The sequence below is a fragment of the Podarcis bocagei genome, assembly GCF_964188305.1.
Source record: "Podarcis bocagei genome assembly, chromosome: 7".
NCBI classification, from domain to species: domain Eukaryota; kingdom Metazoa; phylum Chordata; class Lepidosauria; order Squamata; family Lacertidae; genus Podarcis; species Podarcis bocagei.
The window spans coordinates 59,280,523-59,303,423 of NC_138132.1; the positions used below are offsets into that span (position 1 = coordinate 59,280,523).

The window sequence follows — 22,901 nt, forward strand, 5'->3', positions numbered from 1 at the left end:
CATTGCCATTCAAATGGTCGGCATGCACCATGTCATGTGATTGAATATGCAGGGCAGTCCCCCCCCCCCAATATTTTATTCAAGTTGGCACCGCTGGCCTTGAGTCTTCTGCATGCAGACTATGTGTACTACCCCTGAGACATCGGCCTTTTTCATCACAAGGCACTTCTGGGTATGCGCCAAGGCAGTCAGTATGATAGTTACCAAAATTCTGGGGCAATGTGGTATGATTAATATTAATAAAATTTCTATGCCACCCTTCACCCGAAGATCATAGAGTGGTTTACAATATAAAAATACATGATATACTAACAAACAAACAAAAATAACCTGTTCCCCACAATTTAAAAGGACATAGATTGCTTAGTTAGCCAAAGGCCTGGGAGAAGAGGAATGCTTTTGCCAGGTGCCTAAAGATATGTAAGGAAGGCACACAGGTGAGCAAGGATGAATGGGCTTAAAGGGGCGTGGGATGCAGAAAGTTCATGAAAAGTAAACTGTACACTAGGTTCAGTTTATAAAAGTATTTATGAGTTGCCTATTGGCTCAAAAAGAGCCTCCAAGACGACTTATGATTTAAAGACTTTAACCTAAAAACTTTAAAATAATCTGTTCTTATCCAGACGAAAGAGCAAGCAAGCAAACAAGCAAGAACCCACTCTGAAATCTTATCTATTTCCCACAGAATTGATTTGGTAAGACTTGTATATTGTTTCACACTTTAAAAAAAATTCTCAAAGAAATTTATAATGCACTTAATTCAAGAAAACCGCTTATAAGGCACTTAGAAGTTTTATTACAATCAAAGGACATAGAAATTAAGTACTGTACATAAATTTGAAGTAAATAAATGAAAACACGAATGCACCATATAAATCGCCTGCTGTGTGTCCCCATGGGGAAGAACAAGGCTCAAGCGGCGACGGCGCCGCTGTAGTGGCGCGCTGGAGCCGCCAGGGGACACCATTCATCTTACGAGGCACCTTACTAGTGCCGCTCTCTGCCCTAGTCTCTTCCTTGTGCTTTTTTCTTCCTCCTCTCCCCCCTCCCCTTCGATTCGGGCCTATGAGATAGAGTGATAGAAGGGCACACAACTTCAGCTTCCGAGTTCTGTTACCTTTTTCCCCTTTGGCTTTATCTGAACTGTTATATGTCACGTTGTCAACGCACAACTGGTCTCTGTGGATACTTTGAGCAGACCCACTGAAATTAATGGACTAACTCGTGCCCCTTAACTTCAGCGGATCCACTGTGAGTAGGACGAGAGCTGGTTACTGCGCGGGGGAGGTGGGGTGGCGGATAAAGGGAAGAGCGAGGCAGGGACACGCGGCTTTTTAAACGGAGCTCCGCCCAAACCCTCGTTTTATCCGTTCGCGTCCTGTCTCTTCCTCCGCAGGGGTCGGGAGGCAGGGAGAAGAGAGACGGCTGCCAACGCGAGCGCGGAAGCTGCTCAGCCGGACAAGGCGTTAGGCCGCTCTTCCATTTACTTCTATATCTGTGCTCCCCTCTCCCTCCGCTTTGCGCTCGGCCTTCCTCTCGCGAGAATAAGCGAAGCGCGGCGGGAGGAGGGCGAGACTTGGCGGAAAGAGGGAAGGAGCGTCTCTTCGGCGGCCGCGGCGCCTGCGTTCGGGCCATGGGCAAGAAGCACAAGAAGCACAGGGGGGAGAAGTACCCGTATGAAGGTGCCGCCCCCCCCTCCTTCCTCCCGGGGCTGCTACATAGGTTGATAATGAGGGGGCGGTGGGTTGTGTGGTGCTGTTGTGTGGAGTGTATGTGTGTGTGAGAGAGAGAGCGTCTGGTGTGTTTGTGGTCCTCCACGGTCCACTTCGAAGCCGTGGGTCGGGGCGGGAGTCGTTCTGTGAGGGAACCGGATTCTGAGGGGGGGGGTTTTAGGGGGAAGTGGCCTCCTCCTCCTCCTGCGGGTGGGTTATCTATTTTATTGCATTTGTGTCTCCCCTTCCCATGAGCTCAAGGTGGCATATACACGGTTCTCTCGCCTTCCTCATTAAAGCCACACAACAACCCTGTGAGGTAGCAGGTCAGGTAGAAGAAAGGTATGAGCTGTGGAGACTCTCACAGGGCACCTGAGGGTCCCCCGCACCCTGTTCCTGCAAGCATTAATTAATTAAACAGTTAACTAATTGAATTAATTTTGCCCCCACATACGCCCACTCCCACTCCCATTTCGTTCTGTGGGTCTGGTGCCACTGCCGGTGCCACATAATGTCCCACTTGTAGGAAATAAATACTTTCAAGTGTGGGTTGTGCCCTGCCCATTGGAACTCCCTGCCTGTTGACGTCAAGCGGTGCCTTGACTGTATCCCTTTCGGCGCACCTTTCTTTGTAAACGGCTTGGAGGGTTGGCTTGTTGTTTTTGCAATCAAGCGGTGCATAATTTTTATGAATGGGAAAAAAAGAAAAGGAAAAAACATTCGGTCAACCCGGATGTGTAGAATGTTGACTGTGCATTTCGATCTGGTTTTGAGCTTATGACACAGTACATAATATATTATTTATGCAATATTAAAATTGAAGTGATTCTATAAATACAGTTATAAAACTTATGAGAATCTGTATTTATTATATAATTCTTAACAGTGACAGCATAAAAAGGGAGGAGCAACCAGCAGGATATCAAAAATACAAAGACAGTGAAAAAGTGCAATACCTTCTCTCAAAGATAGCTGTTAATCCTGGCCACCCATAGAAAATGGCAGACTGCCCTAGCTCATCTGTCAGTTGAACTAGGAACTGCACTTACAATTAACTATGGATATATATATATATTTAAGCCAGCTCCAGAAACCTTTTGAAGTTGTCTTGTTTTAAACTAGCTATAGTTAATGGTCCATTTAACTTGAAGGATCACCTTGCCCCATATGTGCTTACTTGACTGCTTCAATCTGCAGAGCTTGCACTTCTACAAGTGCCATATAATAATTGTTCTCCATCTGTTAGGAGTTTGTCTTTCAGCACAACAGCACCTGTGCTTTGAAATGTATTGCCTATTAACATTGAGCAGGCACCCTTGCTACACTCCTTGATGCCTACTAAAAATGTTGTTATAACAATTCTATCCACAACTGGACCTAACGGTCAGGAGTACCTTTACCTTTTTTATATGTGAACTGGACCATTGTTTTGTGAAGTGATTTGAGCACTTGAAATACTTTGTATCAGGGATGAGGAACCTGCAGCCTTCCAAATTTTTCTAGATTAAATCTCCCATCATCTAGAGCTGATGGGCGCTTGGAGTCCGAATAACATTGGGGGGTCTAAAGGTTCTCATCCGTGTTCTGTATGAATGCTGAACAAAAGCTTCAAGACTTGGCACTACAGTATCTTCTTAAATGCTATGTTTTAACCTTTCTGTCTCTGACTAGTTCATTCATTGTAGCATTGCAAAAACCAAGTACAAAGCTGCTCTGTGGCATTCAGATATTAATGGAGCTAAGGTCTACATGGTTGCATGTAGATTGGCTGGCTATACAAAGAAAGATACATTTTTTTCTAGTAACTGACACCATAAAAAATAAGCCTTAGGTCAATATTTTGGGTTCTATATATATATATCTTAGCTACATATCATTGGCTACATATTCATCAGTTTAATTGTTAAAAACTTTTGTAACCTGAAGTTGGCTAGCCTATTAGGGTATGTAGTGCAAGTTTATTTGTAATATTTAAACCAAGTCTATTTCCTGTGCTTTTCCTAGAATATGTAGAAAAGCCCTTAAAGCTGGTTTTAAAGGTGGGAGGAAATGAAGTCACGGAACTTTCCACTCAGAGCTCAGTACATGATTCAGCCCTATATGAAGACAAAAATGACCATGAAAAACACAAAGACAAGAAAAGGAAGAAGAGGAAAAAAGCAGAAAAGCAAGTTCCTGGAGAAGAAAAGGAAAAAAGAAAGAGAAAAGGAAAGGTAGCTTTCAGAGCAGTTGTTTTGGTTTTTTAACTTAAATCTTTTCCTTGTGATAGATTGTCTTTGGCAGGCTTCTGCAACCTGGGGTCCTTCAAATGTTTGGGCTGGAGCTGATGGGAGTTGTAGTCCAAAACGTATGGTGGGCACCAGGTTGGTGAAGGTTGGTCTTCAGGATAGTCCTCCTCAATCCTTTGGAAAGACTTGGGATGCGGCATAAAGGGCTGAGTTGGGACTGTGGAATTAAAACAATGGGTAAAGGCACCTTGCACAAGCAGAATTGCATGTGCAGCTTTCCACTTGTGCAAATTTAGCCCATACCTCAAAGTTAAATCACCTCCTTTGCATGCAGAAGGCCCCTTGTTCAGTATTCAATTTTAAAAGGACCAGGTAATGGGAAAGACTGTATGCCTAAGACCCTGGAGAACCACTGCTGGTCAAGCTAGAGAATACTGGGCTAGATGGGCAACAGGCTGATCTGGTATAAGGCAGCTTCCTATGGAACACATCCTTTAATTATTAATAAGCTTGTCCTAACTTAGTGTGTCTTCCAGTAGGTGGAGACAGCACATAAAGAACATATTTGTAATGTTCCTTGTGTACCTTTAGTATACTTACAATGAATTTTCTCACTGAGTAAACAAATTGTAATCAGATTTCCAGCCACTGGTATGGATACTTCTCTCAACAGTTTTGCTTATATTTTATGTCCACAGGATGATAAAAAGAAGCGAGATAGGGACCGGGGTGAAAGTGAAGGAGAAAGAGAACTGAAATGTCAGACTCCTCTAAGGCTAGACTTGCTACCTGAAAAACCATTGGCAAGCAGTTTGGCAAAACAAGAAGGTAGGAAAAAGCTGTTTTGTTGTTTCTTTTTGAGCTGTTAAGTAAGTTGATTTGTTCTGCCTTGCTTCTCAATTTATGATGTTGGCCACCTTAAGTGCTTTGTTGTTGAAGAGGAAAGCTGGAATATGAATCCTGAAAGTTTTAAAAAAAATTAAGACCAGTCTCTAAATAAGGCTGAAATAGCAGCAACACTGTAGCTATTAGTTCTCCCCGTTACTAACATGTAATTGGCCAAAATCTGAAAAACCGAAGTTTGCTTTCAAATTGTGGGCGGTTTCTTAATAGGCTGAAATGCTTCATGCGCCACTGTTTCTAAAATTAAAATAAATGTATGTTTGAAACTGTGATAAGAAAAACTTGAAACAGTCAGGAATACCCCACAAACATGGTCCAAAAAGTTATGGCAAGTGCATCCCATGGCTGGATGGGACACTTCTGTGGTCTTATTCTCTTGATGACAGGGTGATAGTGAGGCACACACCTGTCTTTGGCCATTGAGCCTCCCTGCTGAGCAGGTATGGCCAGAGTTAACTTTCCATCTCAGCTAGCTAAGCTGAAGAAGGGAGAAAGGCAGAAGTTCCAAAGGTGATTGAAGCAGCAGCTCTGAAACAACCCCCTTGCTACGGCATAGGCAGAATTAGAATTGGGGAGCGCACCACCACCTATGGAAAAGGTCTAATTTCTTTGTAGTGTGCATAGTCCTTCCTGTCAGAGCAATTGAGAGAGCTAACCAGCTTATGGAACCTCATGCACAGAAAAAGTGTTGTTAACAGGAGAAAGCAACTCTTGATGTGTTTATTACCTTGCACAGCAGTACTTCATTTGAAAATATAGCATTTTCTATTTAGCATTTCTTAGGTGTGTGGGTGTGGGTGGGTGTGCACACGCGCATGCACTCTAGTTAATATTTTTCTTTCATCTTTTTGTCCTAGAAGTGGAACAGACGCCACTTCAAGAAGCATTGAACCAACTTGTGAGGCAGCTGCAAAGGTGAGTTCTTCTCAGACTCTGAGCATTTCTGATACTGCTAGTAGAAATTGCTAAAGACTAGAAAATGCTGTCTAATCAATGTGTTAATTTTTCTGAGCTGGATCTTTCTTTCTTTCTTTCTTTCTTTCTTTCTTTCTTTCTTTCTTTCTCATGTGTTTGTGTTGCTATTACTATCAGCAACTGTAAAATCTGCCAAGCTAATGCATGTTGAACCCAAGTTCCTGCATCATCTTCCTTTAATAATGGTTTTCACTTTTAATCGTTAAATCTTTATTGAAGTGGTTCTAGAAAGTTACTGATAAATGGGTTGTGTTTCTGTAGTAGTTATGGAATATCTTGTAGCTTTTATGGGATCTTGGTTAGCGGTCTAAGTTTATCTTTCTCCAGAGGGCATTAAAGGTAAAGGGTAAAGGGACCCCTCACCATTAGGTCCAGTCGTGACCGACTCTGGGGTTGCGGCGCTCATCTCACTTTATTGGCCGAGGGAACCGGCGTACAGCTTCCGGGTCATGTGGCCAGCATGACTAAGCCGCTTCTGGCGAACCAGAGCAGCACACGGAAACGCTGTTTACCTTCCCACCAGAGCGGTTCCTATTTATCTACTTGCACTTTGGCGTGCTTTTGAACTGCTAGGTTGGCAGAAGCAGGGACCGAGCAACGGGAGCTCACCCTGTCACAGGGATTCGAACCGCTGACCTTCTGATCGGCAAGTCTTAGGCTCTGTGGTTTAACCCACAGCGCCACCTGCGTTCAGAGGGCATTAGGTTCTCCTAATAGGAGAAATCTGTCTGACATATACTCTTGCTTAACCCATGTGAACTTTTCTAGCCTCATAGGGAATTGTTCGTGTAACTTGACTACAGATTATATGAAGCATTGCTCCATTAGGGCAAAAAACATACTTTTTTTTAAAAGGAGTTTATCAGGGAAAGGGTGGAAGTAAGCAGTAGTTACTAGAGGAAGGTCAAATTAATTTTGACGATTCCAGGCCTATTCTTGCTTGTGGATTTGGCCAAAAGCTAGTGACAATCTTCTCAGTCAGTGCAGTTGAGTTATATGTATGATTCGTGACCGGCTTGGACAACTCATCTTTCATAGCTTTTAGGTATGTTGCATACCTATGTGGACCAGAATGAGGATTTGATGGTTTCTTTCTTAGTTTTAACTTACACTTGGTGAGGCTTGGACTATTGATGTTTGAAGGCTTTGCTCTATGCATTAACACTGCTTGGGGTTTGGGGAATGCTGCCAGTCTTAAACAGGACCCTTCAATTGAAGGTGAGAGTCAGATTTTGCAAGCATTCAACGGCCTTGTAAAATAGAATTGCTTTCCCTGCCATTGATATTATAATCCATTTTGGTGTTCTAAGGAGAGACAGAATGTGGCACCTGTGGTTTGGTTTAGAAATGTCAAACATGCTTTAAAAATAAAATCCCATCAAAAGTAAAATAAAATAAAATAAAATAAAAAGGGAGGGTGAGGCTGCTTCCAGGCAGCACCTCTACAACTTTAAAGAAATGCAAGATTGTATTATTAGGGCAAAAGCTCTCTTGTTTCAGTTCAGTTCTGTGGTTTCTTTCAAGTTGGAGTCTCTTCTCTCCTATTTAATACTAAGCTCTGTCTGTTCTTTGTTATAGAAATGAAGCATAAAGGGCTCTTCTTTTCATTTCTTAACAGAAAGGATCCAAATGCTTTCTTTTCATTTCCTGTGACTGACTTCATTGCTCCTGGCTACTCCATGATCATTAAACGCCCAATGGATTTTAGTACCATGAAAGAGAAGATCAAGAACAATGGATACCAGTCCATAGAAGAACTAAAGGTGCTTTTAATTTATATTTTAACTGCAGAGGGGGGATTAGACGTTGACACTTGCTGGCACTAGCAATTGCATTGCGCAGGTTTTTTTCCAATATTTTATTCATTTTGGGGCTGCACCTTCATAGTTTATGAACACATAGAATAAAAAATTGGCGCATCTGGCTTTCAGAGTTGTTCATTTGCTTTCTTTAGAGAAAGTCTTTGTGAATGTTTTCAAGAGACATTTTTCATGTTCCAGGGTGTTGGAAATTTTGTGTGTGTGTGTGTGTGTGTGTGTGTCAAGGAGAAAAGACTGAACAGCAGAAGTACTTGATCTTTTAAAACAAGGATGTGAAATGAACCTGGTCATTAGTGCACCAGAGTAGTAAATAGTTATAGCCATAATTAAGTGACTCTTCACCATTGTACTAATAAGGTTGAGGGTTTTTTGTGTTTAAGAGAACTACTTAAATCACAGAAGCATGTAAATATGTTTGTGTTGTTGTTGTTTTCTTGAGAAATGTAGGAAAGAAGCTTTAGCACACAGGACAGTAATAAGAATCCCTTGCGTTCTTCCAGAATGTAATACAATTGCATTACCGAAACAAATATTGTATATATTGACTCTCATCCCCCCCAAAAAAAAAAGTTTAGGAAATTTTAAAAAATGCAACTTGCCTCTTTCCTGCCTTATATAGCACTATATTTTAAAATGCCTGCCCCAACCTTTTATCCTTTTATTTGCATATTTTAAAGAAAAACACGTGTGATTCCCTTATTGCTGTTGTCATCCTGACAAAAAGAGCCCTCTGATCTCTTGGGAGTACTGTCTGCATTGAGCATTGCCTTTATCAGCACATTAATATGAAAAGTGTAAAGTCAGATGTCTGTCATAAGCATCTTTGGTCTCAGATCAAATCTGTCATCTTTAACACACATCAACTGCTGGCCTAGTGTTTTGCAAACTAATATCTAAGTAAAAGGATACCAAACCCCAACCAGAGACTCAGCCTGTCACGCTTAAGAGCTTCGAGGCGGCAGAGAATGCAGGCCTGGTGCCTCTTCTGCCAGCTAGTGCAATGATTTCTTAGCCTGCCCTTTTCTTCTATCTGCAGTAGTACTGTAGTTAGAGGTGGGTCAGGAGAGAGACTATTAGAACAGTGGAGTAAGCTAGAACCATGCTTCCTATCTGCATGTGCGCACACAGCAGTGCTGTCTATGCATGTGTGTGCACACAAGCGTTGTTGCTAGGTTGGAACTTGGAAATCTTACTAATAAACTATATAGACTAACTTGCACCTGTATTATAATGCATTATTCCTTTATCCTCCATATTATGAGGATACTTTTTTTTAGCCAGGCAGAACAAACAGCACCTGCCATCTTGTCCACAGTACAAATTTCCATACATAAAGGGGCAGATATATTTTCTAGGAAACAATCCTGTAAGTTCCTACTAATGTGTCTTACTTCTTCTGTTGATACAGGAGAACTTCAAACTGATGTGTACTAACGCCATGGTCTATAACAAACCAGAGACCATTTATTACAAAGCTGCTAAAAAACTCTTGCATTCAGGAATGAAAATACTCAGCCAGGTAACTGAATTAAGGAAATAATTCAAGAGTTATTGGAGTTTTGTTGGCTTGTGTACGGTTTCATCATATTTCCATTTGTGTTTAATAGAGAAGAGGCCATTCTTTTCTAGCTAAAGGCTAAGTCATTGGGTTAATTCAATAAGTAGTTCTTTCTTCTTTATCTCTCCAAGAATAGTTCTAACTTAAAATTAAATTGTTTGCAAGTTATTTGTAATGGAACCCTACCTACTTGCTTGATCTTTCTTCCAAGGATCACTACGGCTGCAATCCTAAACACATGTATTAGGGACTAAGTATATTGAACTCAATGGGACTTACTTCCCTACACCCCATTTTTTCTCTTCACCTCTTACCTACCCAGTGGGCAGATGGGGGAAGCACAGAGCACACTCAACAGGAATCTGAACTGATAGCTTGTGGTAGGCTTTTCTCTCCATCTCCTTCCATTGCTAGCACACAGTGCTGCTATTCTAGAAAAAGAGATGCCAGAACTCACCATGAACACCTCCTTCATTCTTTTAGAATGGCAATGGTGCCCACCTGAGAGGTGCTGGAACTGAGTTCCTGTGAGTTCTCCCTGGGGAAAAAGCACTGCTAGTACAACTGCTTTTACAATATTTTATTAGCTCAGAATGTGGACCTTCAGTTTGGGGAAAAAGACTGCAGGCTCTGCAAGGGTTCTGTGACAGCTTTGCAGCCTTCTTCCACCCTCTGAAGACCCCTTGTAACTGAAAGAAAAGCACTTAATAATTAGGCAGTTTTAAAATGGGGGACTCGCAAACGGTATGAAGTTTTAAACCTGCATGGTTTGTTTCCTTAGGAAAGAATCCAGAGCTTGAAACAAAGCATTGACTTCATGGCAGACCTTCAGAAGAGCAGGAAGCATAAAGATAAAACAGGTCTCCAGTCAGGTGAAGATGATGATGGCTTTGGGAAAGATGCAGACTCCATGGACATAGACCTCAGAGCCTTTAAAACACCTAGCAAAGAACTCAAGAAGTAATTACTCTGCAAAGGGCTTACGTATTTCTTTCATTTCATCAAAATTAGGAGCAGGCAGCTATCTCCAGTAGCTCTGAATAGGGATTAAACAAATACATGGAAGAAGACTGGTCTGTCAGTAGCACTTAGGCATGATGGCTACATGGAACACCTCTGTACAGAGGCATCTATAGGGATCTCCCATTTTTGGGTAGCCTTAGCCAAAGATCATAGTCACCAGTCCTATTCCACCACCATCCACATTTTTTTCTGAAGGAAAAGCACAAAATCTTCTGGCATTGGCACTCACCCACTTGCCTTTCCAGCTTCAGAGCAGGGAAAAGGCCAGTTGGTAGGAGTTGCTAGATTGACCATGCTTGGGTGCCTTTACCACACAACTGCCAATCAATCCTCAGCCAATCCTGGAGCTGGAGAGGCAGCAAGTGTTTGCTAGAACTGCCAGTGGACAACATTTATAGTAGAAGCTACAATAGTAAACACAATAGCGAGATACAATTTAATATAATGAAAACTATCCTATTACAGAATTGACTTGTCTCTTCTTTCTTTTTGGTACTTATTTGCACTCCGATAAAACTTCAGGTTCAAATTATGTTGTCCTGTTGTATAAGACAAATTTTAGAAACATTTTGTTGTATCCAGATAATTTTACTCAAAACAAAGCCATTGAAATTAATGGACCTATATTAGTCACGTCCTCTAAGTTCAGTGGGACTATTTAGAAAACAAACATTGGAATACAGTCCCTTCTGCTTGAAATCATACTTTCAGACTCAAGGATGATGACATGCACAAGGAAGGAAGCAAGTTACTGGCAAATGAATTCCACCTTCACTGCCAAATGTGCCACTTTATTTTAAACTGATGAAGAACTTCTTGGAATTTACCAGTTATTGACTGCACACATTCTAAAACAAAGTTTTAGACTTGGTGGTATTAAACCCTTTTTTTTGCTATCTTATATACTATGAAGGGGTACAGTAATGTATATAGTTATGGGGGTTTTTTTTGTCTCTCTTTAATGTATGTTTGTTTTCTAGGAAAGAGAAAGAGCTACTTGAAGAAAAAATAAGGAATAGTAATTTAGAGAGGGAACAAGAACTGATTGAACATATCATCAGAGAATCAGGAGGAAAGTTAACAAAAAGACCTGCTAATGCTCAGGTAAACGGAGAAAAGGATATGGATGATGCTCATTATCTAGAACACCATAACATAAGTTAAATACATTTCAGTCCCTTTCATTTGATGTTTCAATGATTGATGTGATTACAAATCTAAAGTCTCATAATATCCATTCATTGAAGCAATAAACAAAACAGCCTGCTAAATTATGTATGACTCTGTCATCCTAGCTTTGTAGGCTGTGCACAAAAGACACATTTTAATGGCTTGATCTTTATTTCAGTGTGAGTTTGAAAGAAGAAAACCTGATGGCACAACCACCCTGGGACTTCTTAATCCAGCAGAAAATAACACAGGGGGTAATGCTTGCACTGAGTAATTTTAACAACCTTTCCCCTTGGTGGTGTGTATTACTGGTGGACTTCTACACTTAGTAGAGGTGCAGAGGAAGTCTCTTGAGGCTGTCCCACCTTCCTCCCGTGCTAGCGTTCCTTAGAATTCCCACTTCGCATCTGGCTGCTTCTGGTCCCTGCTTAAATGGTCCCTGTTTGAACAGTTAGCCCAGAGACAGTCAGAATGGGATGTCCTTCATGAGAATGCTGTTTGATTTAGGGAATAATGACCTAACATCTTGGAATATTCCATGGCATTTTTAAACAAATGCCTTCCAGAAGCATGATTCCTTATCTAGCAAAGATGGGGGACCTGTGCCTGCCCAGATGTTGCTTGACTTCCCATCCAGTATGCCCAGAGCTCAGGGATGAATGGAGTTGTAGTCCTGAGCCATCTGGAGAGTCTCAGGTTTCCCATCCTTGCAATATAGCTTAATAATTTCTATGCATAAGGTCCCAAATTCAGTTCCCTGCCTTCACCTGCTCAATTAAGTAAATTAAAATAGATTAGCGTGGACATTTCTGTTTTAGGGTCGTTATTACAACTACCTTTTTCTTCCTTAGTGCATTTTTATGACTTATAGTTGAATCCAGGACAAAGGTGTTTTTAAGGGACTATTTTTCAGTGTTTATGCTCACAAAGGCTTTAGAAAAACCTAGTAAATACTCAGAAGGGAGATGTTGTGTGCATGTGGCTAACTTAAGTCCTATAACTTTCTTTTTGTTCATCTCTTGAGTGGTAGAACTCGGACATGGCTCTGCAAAGTTGGGTGTCACAGCTGGAAGACTGCAGTCAGGTGTAAATACGTTACAAGGGTTCAAAGAAGACAAAAGAAACAAAGTTACTCCTGGTAAGTGTGACTTCTAATTTATGCTTAGTGGTGCCCTTGAATGCAACAAGGCTGGCAGAAATTACTGTACTTTTCTCTCTATAACACACAGATTTTTTCTCCTAAAAAGTAAGGGGAAATGTCTGTGCGTGTTATTGAGCGAATGTGTGGTCCCTGGAGCCGACCCTCCTGAGCGCAGAGGCAAAAATCAGGCAAAAATCCAATCGCGCGCATCAGGGAGAAGGTTGCTCCGTGAGAGAGGAAGCTGTTGCTTTCCTGCATTCTGCCTCAAGGGTCTTACTGCCCACCCTCTTCTGTTTCGGTTGCTGTTTGCTCAAACGGAACAAAGAGCAGGCAAATCCCCTCCCCTCCAGGCAAGCAGAGGGGAAAGGAAAGGATCTCCGTGCTCCGGTGCTGCTGCATCCAGGGAAGCATTTTAGGGACTCGCAAGTAGCCGGAAAACATGCAGGTGGGAGAGAGAGAGAGGGGGCTGGCTTGGGTGGGTGTGTGTGGGAAAACTTTTGCCTTCCTTTCCTCCCTCCCATTAAATCCCTCTCCTGCATTCTTAGCCAGCTGCTTCTCTGCACACCCCTCTCGTGCTCATTCTCCCTTCTGTGTTTTTCCTTCCCTCCCCACTTAAAACGTGGTTACAAAGCACGGATCCACATGGATCCTCAGGATCTTTGCATTGGGTCACCCCAAATTCACCATCAGATCACATTACATTCCCATGGCTACAGCCTGCACCAAAAAAATCACGCACCCACTGTTGCCTGGGGCTCCAATTGTGCAAAAAGTGGTTACAAAGCATGGATCCACATGGATCCTCAGGATCTTTGCATTGGGTCACCCCAAATTCACCATCAGATCACATTACATGCCCATGGCTACAGCCTGCACCAAACAAATCACGCACCCACTGTTGCTTGGGGCTGCAGTGGTGCAAAAACGTGGTTACAAAGCATAGATCCACATGGATCCTCAGGATCTTTGCATTGGGTCACCCCAAATTCACCATCAGATCACATTACATGTCCATGGCTACAGCCTGCACACAAAAAATCACGCACCCACTGTTGCCTGGGGCCACAGTGGTGCAAAAACGTGGTTACAAAGCACAGATCCACAGTGATTCTCAGGATTTTTGCATTGGGCTACCCCAAGCTCACCATCAGATCACATGTCTGTGGCCACAGCATGAGGCACAAAAATGATACAGTGGTACCTCGCAAGACGAATGCCTCGGAAGACGAAAAACTCGCAAGACGAAATAGTTTTTTGTTTTTTGAGTTGCTTCACAAGACGAATTTCCCTATGGGCTTGCTTCGCAAGACGAAAACGTCTTGCAAGTTTGTTTCCTTTTTCTTAAAACCGCTTGAAGAGGTGCAGTTGCGACTTGACCGTGCTTTGCAAGACGAAAAATTCGCAAGGCGAAAAAACTCGCAGAACGAATTAATTTCGTCTTGCGAGGCACCACTGTACATCCACTGTTTCATTCAGAATTTCCCTCCCTTGTTTTCCTCCTCTAAAAATGATGTGTGTGTTATGGTCAGGTGCATGTTATAGAGCGAAAACTACGGTACTCAGGTCAGCTATGAACCACTGACTGAGTGCCCTGTAGCCCTTGCTACGTTTAACTATGTCTAGGCATGTACTTACCGTATTTTTTGCTCTATAAGACTCACTTTTCCCCTCCTAAAAAGTAAGGGGAAATGTGTGTGCGTCTTATGGAGCGAGTGCAGGCTGCGCAGCTATCCCAGAAGCCAGAACAGCAAGAGGGATTGCTGCTTTCACTGCGCAGCAATCCCTCTTGCTGTTCTGGCTTCTGAGATACAGAATATTTTTTTTTCTTGTTTTCCTCCTCCAAAAACTAGGTGCGTCTTGTGGTCTGGTGTGTCTTATAGAGCGAAAAATACGGTATATGTTATCTGGAGGGGTGGAGCAGACAGATAACCTCTTTGAGTAGCCACAGGTGGAAACAGCCAGCCCTCTCCTCAACAGGCTGCAGCTGCCTCTGCCCAGGCACACCCTTCTTCTTTCCTAGAGGAAAAGAGCACTGGGAATTAAAGCTGAAATAAAGTATGAAAGTTAGAGGTTTGCTTAACTGTGCACTATTGTAAACAACCTTTTGAGAATTTTTGTAAAAGGTGGCCCAATTACTACAGGTGCCACATAATACCCGTTCCACATTTGTAAGAACTCTTATATTTAGTGTGACAGCACTAAACTCCCTGCCTCTTGTAATCAAGCAGGCGCCTTTACTATGCTCTTTTTTTGCGCCTGCTTAAAATGTTATTGTTCAGACAAGCCTACCTAGATGCTTCGAAAGTTGAGGTAAATTTAATCTGTTTTAGCATTTTAGCTTTTGGATGTTTTTAAGTATGGTTGTGATTTTCTTAATTTGATTTTATCTTTTTGCAAACTGCCTCGAGGTTTCTTTTAAAATCAGGCAGTGTATAAATTTTATGAAATGAATAAATATTACATGCCAACATGTTTGCAAGTATAGTCACATATAGTACAACCTAGTCCTAAAATAGCAGGCCCTCGTTTAAACTACAGATTGTTTCAATTCTATGGGATAACTAAGAACAGGTTTATTCTTTTAACAATTATTAGTTTTTGTTGTTGTAATTTGGTCTGTAGAGGATACCAGGCTGCCTAAGAGATTCGAAGCAGAATTTATGGCATTGGCAGCCTGAGCAATTTTAGCAGTCTCGTTCCTGTACTGCAGGGGTGGCCAACTCCCAAGGACTGGCAGTGATCTACCCCCTTTTGGGGGGTTCAGGTCAAAATTGTTCAGCTTTTTTTTAGGGAGGAGGAAAGCCCCGTTTTTTAGGGGTTCATGTCAAAGTTGTTGAGCTATTTAAACAGCGTAATTGTGCAACATGATTTGTGTAAGAGACAACCAATGTGAACTTAGCTTCTAGGTGGTTTTTTCTCTCATAAATATTGAAAGCTATATATCAGATCTCTTTATATCACCTAGTGCCTTCTGCAGTTGTTTGTGGTTGATGTACTAAAAACCCCATATAAAAAGGAGATTTTGCATATGTGGGAAATAAGTAGAATCTATTGTATGACTTGGGCTATAAAAAAACAAAAGAGATTAGAGCTAAATATTTTGCTCATTTGCTACTTGGCAAGAGTTGTCGGTCCAGTCAGCAGAAAACTGAATTGTTGCTAGCTTGCCGAAACAGAAGTTTTGTTGAACGATCACATCATATGCTTTGGCAGCTGCTAGAAAAGCTCAAAAGCTTTTAACGGTATATGCACTAGACTGTTTGATCCCTGAAAATATATGGGATTTGTATCCATCATCAGAACAATTAAAAGCTTTACACATTATTAGTTTAGTCCTTAAAACTCAGCTAATCTGATCAGCTAACATAGATCAAAGCTGAATCTGGGTGATACCCAGTTGCGGTATCCCACTTGTCCAAATGCAGCTCTCTCCTCCCCTTTGCAACTCCCTGCAAATCAGGGATTTGCAGGATGTTGGGGGACCTTCTGGAGCAAGATGGGGAGCTGCATGGGGTGGAGAGGAAGGGGAAGTCCCCTCACATCTGCTGATGCAATGTTGGATCTCGCTCTGTATCCACAGTCTTTTCTCTTTGCTGATGTATTCATTCTTGAGGCAAAACACAAATTGAATCACAGAAATTCACATCACTTGATTCATTCAAGAGTTGAAACATATGACTTGAGGCTTTTATGATATCTACACTGTGTGGCATAATAATATTTTCACACTCTTATTTCAATATTGGGGCACTGCATATAGCCACATATGTACCTGTTAAACCAATTTGGATTTGCAAAAGCAGTTTTCTATGGGCATGCATGCTGGTTGAATCTGGGTTGACAAGCAATTAATAGAAATGCCAGTTTTAATAAACCAGTGGTTATGGAATGTAGCTCTGGTGTGGTATGAATTCAGCAACCTAGTTGTGCAAGGTAAAAGTGGATAGGTTCAGACACAAGACTTGCACAACCTAGGTGGAGGGGATTGGTCAGAATTGTGGCAATACTAGGCACAATCTTTACCCATGTCACGATACTGTTGGACTACAGATCCCATCATCTCTGAACATGTTGACTGGGGCTGGTAGGAGTTGTAGTATCTGGAGGACACCTAATTGGCTACCCCTGAATTATGCATTCTGTTCTCTTAGTTTGTTGTGTTTGTTAGGGCTTTGCTTCTCCCTAACAAACCAGGTTTAATAAGCAAACAGCAAACTCTGGCTTAAGGCTGGCTAGTGAGAATAAAATACTGTCTCAGATTCAGTTGCCGTGTGAAACTATCCCCTTCCTGGATTGATTAGCAACTTGCGTAAAGGTGGGAATGAAGCAGCAATTCTGCCAGCCCATCTCTTGCACAGTATAGTTTATTAAGTCAAAATCATTGTGAACATGGCCTTTGAGTGAATAAAACCACCTCTGAAAAAGCATTTCATTCATTCCGAAAGAAATATTTAATGACAGTTGCTTCAATGTTTCCCCAACATTTACAATTTTCTGTTGGAAGAAATGGTGACTGGCAGTGGGGAGAGGAGGCACCCCCGCCCCAAGTATAACATCTCTGGTTGCCTGGCACTAGGACAGGTGTAATTGAAGCAACAGTAATTTCTTGGCACTCGTGGAACTGGGTTCTCGAAACCCAAAGAGGCTTTCTTTACTCTGGCCAGACCAGGTGCAATAGATTTAAAGTGCTGTTAGCTTTAAATCGAGAAGCTGTACCTCTTCTTCCAACAAACAGTAAACACCTGTGAAGAGCAAATCTGTTGTTAAAAGGGACATTCAGTCTAACACATGTGAGAATATTAATTCCGGCTCTTATTTTTCATTAGTGATGTACTTGAACTACGGGCCCTTTAGCTCTTATGCTCCAGCTTATGACTCCACATTTGCAAATATCAGCAAGGATGATTCTGATTTAATCTATTCCACCTATGGGGAAGATTCTAATCAAGGGAATTTTAAGTAAGTAGGCTTATTTTTGTCTTTATCGTGATGACTTTGAATTAAAAACCTCTTTTAGAAATGTTCACATATTGGCAGGTGGGGGGGTGCTTCTTTTCCTGCTACTGGCATTGGCACTAGCAAGAGAATGGAACTTGACTGCAGCTTTTGTATTCTTTATTTTTGACTAGTCAATGCAGGGGTTTCCCTGGAATAACACTAACTCAACAGGGAAGCTAGTGAGTTCTTAGTATTTCGATTTTTACATCCCATCCATTACAACCTTTGTCCTAATACAAATAAAAATCTAAATTGTGGTATGATTCTGAGAGATGCTTTTTCTACGCACATAAGTTTCCCTTGAGGGTCTCAGTTGGATGGATCTCTTCTTGTGTCTCAGCTTTCCTGACTGGTTCATAGATTCATAGAGTTGGAAGAGACCCTGAGGATCATCTAGTCCAACCCCATTCAATGCAGGAATATGCAGCTGTCCCATACAGGGATCAAACCTGCAAGCATGGCATCATCACTGTCATTCTCTAACCAACTGAGTTCTCCAGGTTTTTTGTGAGAGATGAAGGAATGAGCGCTGGGGTTGGGCACCTGCTGGAGTGGTATTTGGCATGTTAATGTGTAACCACGTCATAGGAACCAACTCCTAAGGGCCAAAGGGGCTTTGCTCCCCCCCCCCCAATGAAATATTTGAGGCAGCCCCAAAGCTTATGGGCATTGCCATTCAATTGGTGTGTCTGCACAACATCATGTGATCAGTTATGTGGGGCAGGGCTTACCTGGCCCTCCCCCAATATTTTATTCAAGTTGGCACTCCTGAACCCCATATTTGTAGAATGCTTGCTTAGTGTTACTTTATCCTGGTTGCACCTTGGCTTTTCCAAGACAAATTCAAGTTGGCATACATTAGGGTATAGTGTGCTCCTCTCCCCCACCACCGCACATACAAATCCCTTTGCTATCAGCTTCCCTCCTGCACCCACCAAATGAAGCGCAGGTTACACAGACTGATTAGAATACCACCTTTTGCATTGAACATACATAGCTCCAGTTTTTACTATTTCTAGGAAACGTTAGTGATAACTAGCACTGCAAATTTACACAAGTTACGAGCCTGTGGATAATAATGCATGTCTGCATCCCAGTACAGATGTGAATTTAAAAACCTATCCAAGAAAGGGGAAATCTATAAACTTAAGAGAAATCACCAGTTAACATCCCTAGTGGTTCTGATATTATAAAACTTTTTTTAAAAGAGAGAACAAAACAAAACCTCAAAGGTAAGTTGTGATTTTATTTTTATTTGTAAGATTGTTTATTGTAAACTAATTGGCATGCAATTTTGTTGCTTTTATCTTCAGCATCAGTGAGTTCCTGGCAAAATCTCAAGACTACCCATATGTAATGGCGGACAGTTTGTTGGATGTTTTGACCCAAGGAAGGCATTCTCTCTCACTCAGAGAACTTGAAAAGGTGAGGCTGCTTGTGTGTGAGCATCTGTATCAGATGCTCTCTCATTATCCTTAACTGTTCACCCTACAAGCTGAGGCTGATGGGAGTTGCCCTCCCAATATTGTTTAACTACACTTTGGCTACTCCCAAAGTGTAAATGGTGGAGTGGAAATCATGGCATTAAGGAGTCCATAGACATGGGGACAATTACCCTGGACTGTAAAAAAATCTACATGACAGATATTACTTCTGAGACGAGGTACTGGTTCTCTTTGAGAAAGCATGCTGGAGGAAAGGCATACCTTTAGAAATATTTCAAACTATGTTTTTATGTAAGAGTATTTAACTCACCTGGATCCCACTGTGAAGTTTTCATTGAGAAATTTATTCCCTGTAATGGGGTTAATTAGCAGAAAACTAGCTTGATAAGATGTGTGTGTGTTATAACTAAGCCTGCAATCATGTGCACAGGCTGCTTAAAACCCATCAGCTTTAGGTCAGATTCTTATGTCCCTTCAGTGTCATGGGACCCACAGCAGTATTACTCCTTCCTGTATCACTGTGGTAATATGAAAAGCCCGGGATTACATAGAAGCCCTCACTGTCCACCTCAAGCAAATATAACCAACATCTGGAAGGCACCCACCCTGGAGTGTTTTAAATCAGAGGTAACCAGTTGAAGGGGTTGAGCAGCTTGAAAACTTTATATCCTTCTTTTCCAGTTGCAGCCAGCAGAAGAAGCTGAATGTCTGTGTGAAAAGTCTGCTACAAGCAAGGATGTGGAGGTGATACTCTTCTGAATTTGATTGAGGCAGTGAAAGGTTCTCATGCAAGCCAGTTAGAATAATTTGTTTCAAGTGCCAAATTTTATGTACTTCTACATAAAACCGGAACAGCTGACTTGCTCTTTACTGTGCAGCATTGGAGATAAACTTCCAGCTCTGTGTTGCAACCTTTCATTCATGGCATTAAAATCAAGTTATGTAAAGTTCACCTTATTGTTGTGCCGCGGTCAGATTTTAATTGCAGTCATCTGTATTCTCCAGCCACAGCTTGTACTATATAAAGAAACCTGTTTTAAATCCTTATTACTTTGAAAGCTAAGCCCTCACAACTGCAAGTTAGTTGCTGCTGCCTGTTCAACATAACTGTTGTAAACAGGAGACATTTGATGAAGGAGGTATAAATGTATTACTAAGGTATCCTCATCTGACTCATTGGCAAATGGATGAGATTCTGCAGAATGGTTTAATTGCCTCTCTTTTGTTGTAAATGTTGAAGATGGAACATAGTCCCAGATATTATAGTTGACCAGCTGATACTAGAGTAGTTCTAAGTCCGCGCTTGAGGTAATAGAAAACCAATTATAGTGGTTTAAACCATCCCACTTAGTATATAGCAGGGATGGGGAATATGTGGTCCTCCAGCTGTTGGGCCACAACAGCCCCAGCCAGCATGCCCAATGGACAGCTGGAGGGCCACACATTCCCCATTCTTAATGCCTATTTTTGATCTGAAGAAAAGGTTGAGAGTCACCACAAATGCACTGCTTGGTTCAAATATTTTGTATAAATTTGGGTTTTGCTTGATTTTTAAGAACCTGCATTTGTTTGCCATCTACAGATTCTGGAAACAGCTCAACCAAGTAGGTTTGACTCCTCTCTCAGTAAGGAGAGGCTGACAGCACTGAGAGCAGTAACCAATTTTGGAATGCCTGTGGAGGAGTTTGACTCAGAAGGTGAGTGGCATGAGCTGGGCACTTGTTGCTTTGCAAGGCCTCTTGGCACATTCCAGCCCAGCTGATGTCTGCCCAAAACTTCACTTTCAATTGAACAGAAGCGGAGGTCTTCCAGAAAAAACTTGACGAAACCACAAAATTGCTTCGGGAGCTTCAAGACGCTCAGAATGAACGACTAAGTACGAAGCCACCTCCGAACATGATCTGCCTTTTGGGCCCATCTTACAAAGAGATGCACTTGGGTAAGTGTGTTGCTCCTGGCACGTGAAACCTTTAAATTTTAGACACGTCCTGGTTCTTTAGTCTAACCTCTGCCCTGCTACTAACTTCTTTAAAATGGATGCTGGTTGTCTTGGTAACCACATTTATCAAATGGAGCAGCATTGCCACGACAATATAGGGACATCGCCTTCCTGGATGTCATAGAAGAGTGGAAGATGTGTGGTTGCTGGCGGGGATTGAAATGCTAGTTACTGCAAGCTGAAGGGGATTCCTTTATGCCTTGCTGGCTGCTGCAGGCAGAGGGGCCAAGCCTGGAAAGCTAGATGAAAGTAATCTTCCCTTGCCCCCACTATCTGAAGTCATGATGGACAGGGCAGGGCCAGCAAAGACTCTGCAGCTAGTGCACAGAGCAAGTTAGATACGGTAGCCACAACATAAGTAAAATACATCTTGCACTGCGTTTTTAGAAATGCAGCAATGGGAAACAAGGTAGTGCATTTCACTTCCTTATTGTTCGTATTGTTATACCGTATGGAGGGCTGCATGGCTTACTGTGCATGAGGTGATTTTGCTTGCTTTGCTCCTCTGTGCTAGAGCACTGGCCCCCTAACCACAATTCCTGGGGGCTTAGTGATATGTCAAAACCAGGGATTGTGGTTTGTATGGAGTGAAGCAAATTAGGACCTTCTCAGTAGAACGCTCTCCCATCTGATGCCAACCCTCTTCAGGGAACCTTTTAATGGTTGATGTTTTATTGTGTTTTTAATATTTTGTTGGGAGCCACCCAGAGTGGCTGGGGCAACCCAGTCATATGGGTGGCATATAAAAAATTATGATGACCTTTGACTAGGATATAGTACTAAGCCAGTGACCATGGTTTGTTCCCATGCACCAGTAGAGAAAATGGCCCAGATAGGTGAGTGATTCATTGTAAATCATTAACTCTGCCCCACTTTACATGTCATGGAAAACCAATGTGTGCCAACTAGCTTTATATGACAAAACCCTGCACTTTTAGGCGGTTGGGGGGCAATTAACAGACTCTCGATAAACCTTATAAAGTCGTATCAATGTTTTACTATTAACTTTTCCAGCGGAGAGAGTGACAAGTAATCTAAAAGAGCTTGCACAACAAGTGGCTCCAGGAGATATTGTGAGCACATATGGCATCCGTAAAGCGATGGGGATTTCAGTTCCTTTACCAGATGCCATGGACAGCTTTGTTGACTTAACAGATGGTGAGTAACCACAGTGCATTTCAGCAGGTCCCCATAGATCGGTTGTCCTGGATGTGGTTCATGAGTTGCTCACCACATGGAGTAACTACAGTAAGATAGTCTGTAAACTAGCACTTAAGAGGTACTTAACCCACAGAAGAAATAAACAGTGAGAAAGTCTGACTTCTGTGTTGACCCTATCGTGTTGGACTAGTTAGAGCTGGAAGATGTGCCTAAATCTGACTTTGGCACATTTTTGGCTTGACATTTCCCCTTCCCTGCAGTGAGAGCTGCTTGTTAATTCTGAAGCAGATTCACACCATTGTCTGTCTAAATAGAGAGAAGCTAATATACCTCCACCTGTTTCCTTAGTCAAAATAAGCAAAGTAATAGGCTGATAATGCTTTTTCCTCCCCAGAAGCAGAGGAACCTCCAAAAGCTCCTGTTCTCATTGGAAATGAATGTGAACCAGTTGGTGGTACATGATGCTTCATATGTTAAAAACATAAATGTTTTTAATTCTTTCCTTTTTTAAAGATTTGTCCCAGTGCATGCATGGGCACTTTGTATACTTGTGTTATATTTGAATTCTTAATAAAAACTTTAAAACCAAACCAGTTCTATTTTCCTGACAGATCTAAGAGATGCTTCTTGAATGCAGTGCAGAATGAAGCAAGTTGCAGAGTTTTACATTCACACAAATCTTGTTACATTAGATGCTGCCTCTATTCTGCAGGCATTATTTGAGTCATACAGGACTGAGGTGACAGTGGGCTAGAAAGCCTTAAATTT

The 22,901-nt window shown here is 41.9% G+C and overlaps 1 protein-coding gene across 4 annotated transcripts; it reads left to right on the forward strand.

Moving 5' to 3' along the window:
* Positions 1-1,507: 1,507 nt before the first annotated feature.
* Positions 1,508-22,723, forward strand: BRD7 (bromodomain containing 7). 4 transcript variants are annotated; one of them, XM_081201176.1, is made up of 17 exons: positions 1,508-1,682; positions 3,717-3,925; positions 4,639-4,768; positions 5,701-5,758; positions 7,437-7,581; positions 9,047-9,157; positions 9,978-10,156; positions 11,200-11,323; positions 11,568-11,643; positions 12,414-12,527; positions 17,357-17,489; positions 18,842-18,953; positions 19,655-19,717; positions 20,556-20,670; positions 20,769-20,912; positions 21,987-22,130; positions 22,528-22,723. In XM_081201176.1, exons 1-17 carry the CDS (start codon positions 1,634-1,636, stop codon positions 22,593-22,595), a joined length of 1,974 nt encoding a protein of 657 aa, XP_081057302.1. In that variant the 5' UTR covers positions 1,508-1,633; the 3' UTR covers positions 22,596-22,723. The 4 variants fall into 4 exon arrangements, with proteins under 4 accessions (XP_081057302.1, XP_081057303.1, XP_081057300.1 ...); XM_081201177.1 differs by having other exon boundaries at positions 1,509-1,682; positions 12,420-12,527; XM_081201174.1 differs by having other exon boundaries at positions 1,514-1,682; positions 22,531-22,723.
* Positions 22,724-22,901: the final 178 nt, after the last annotated feature.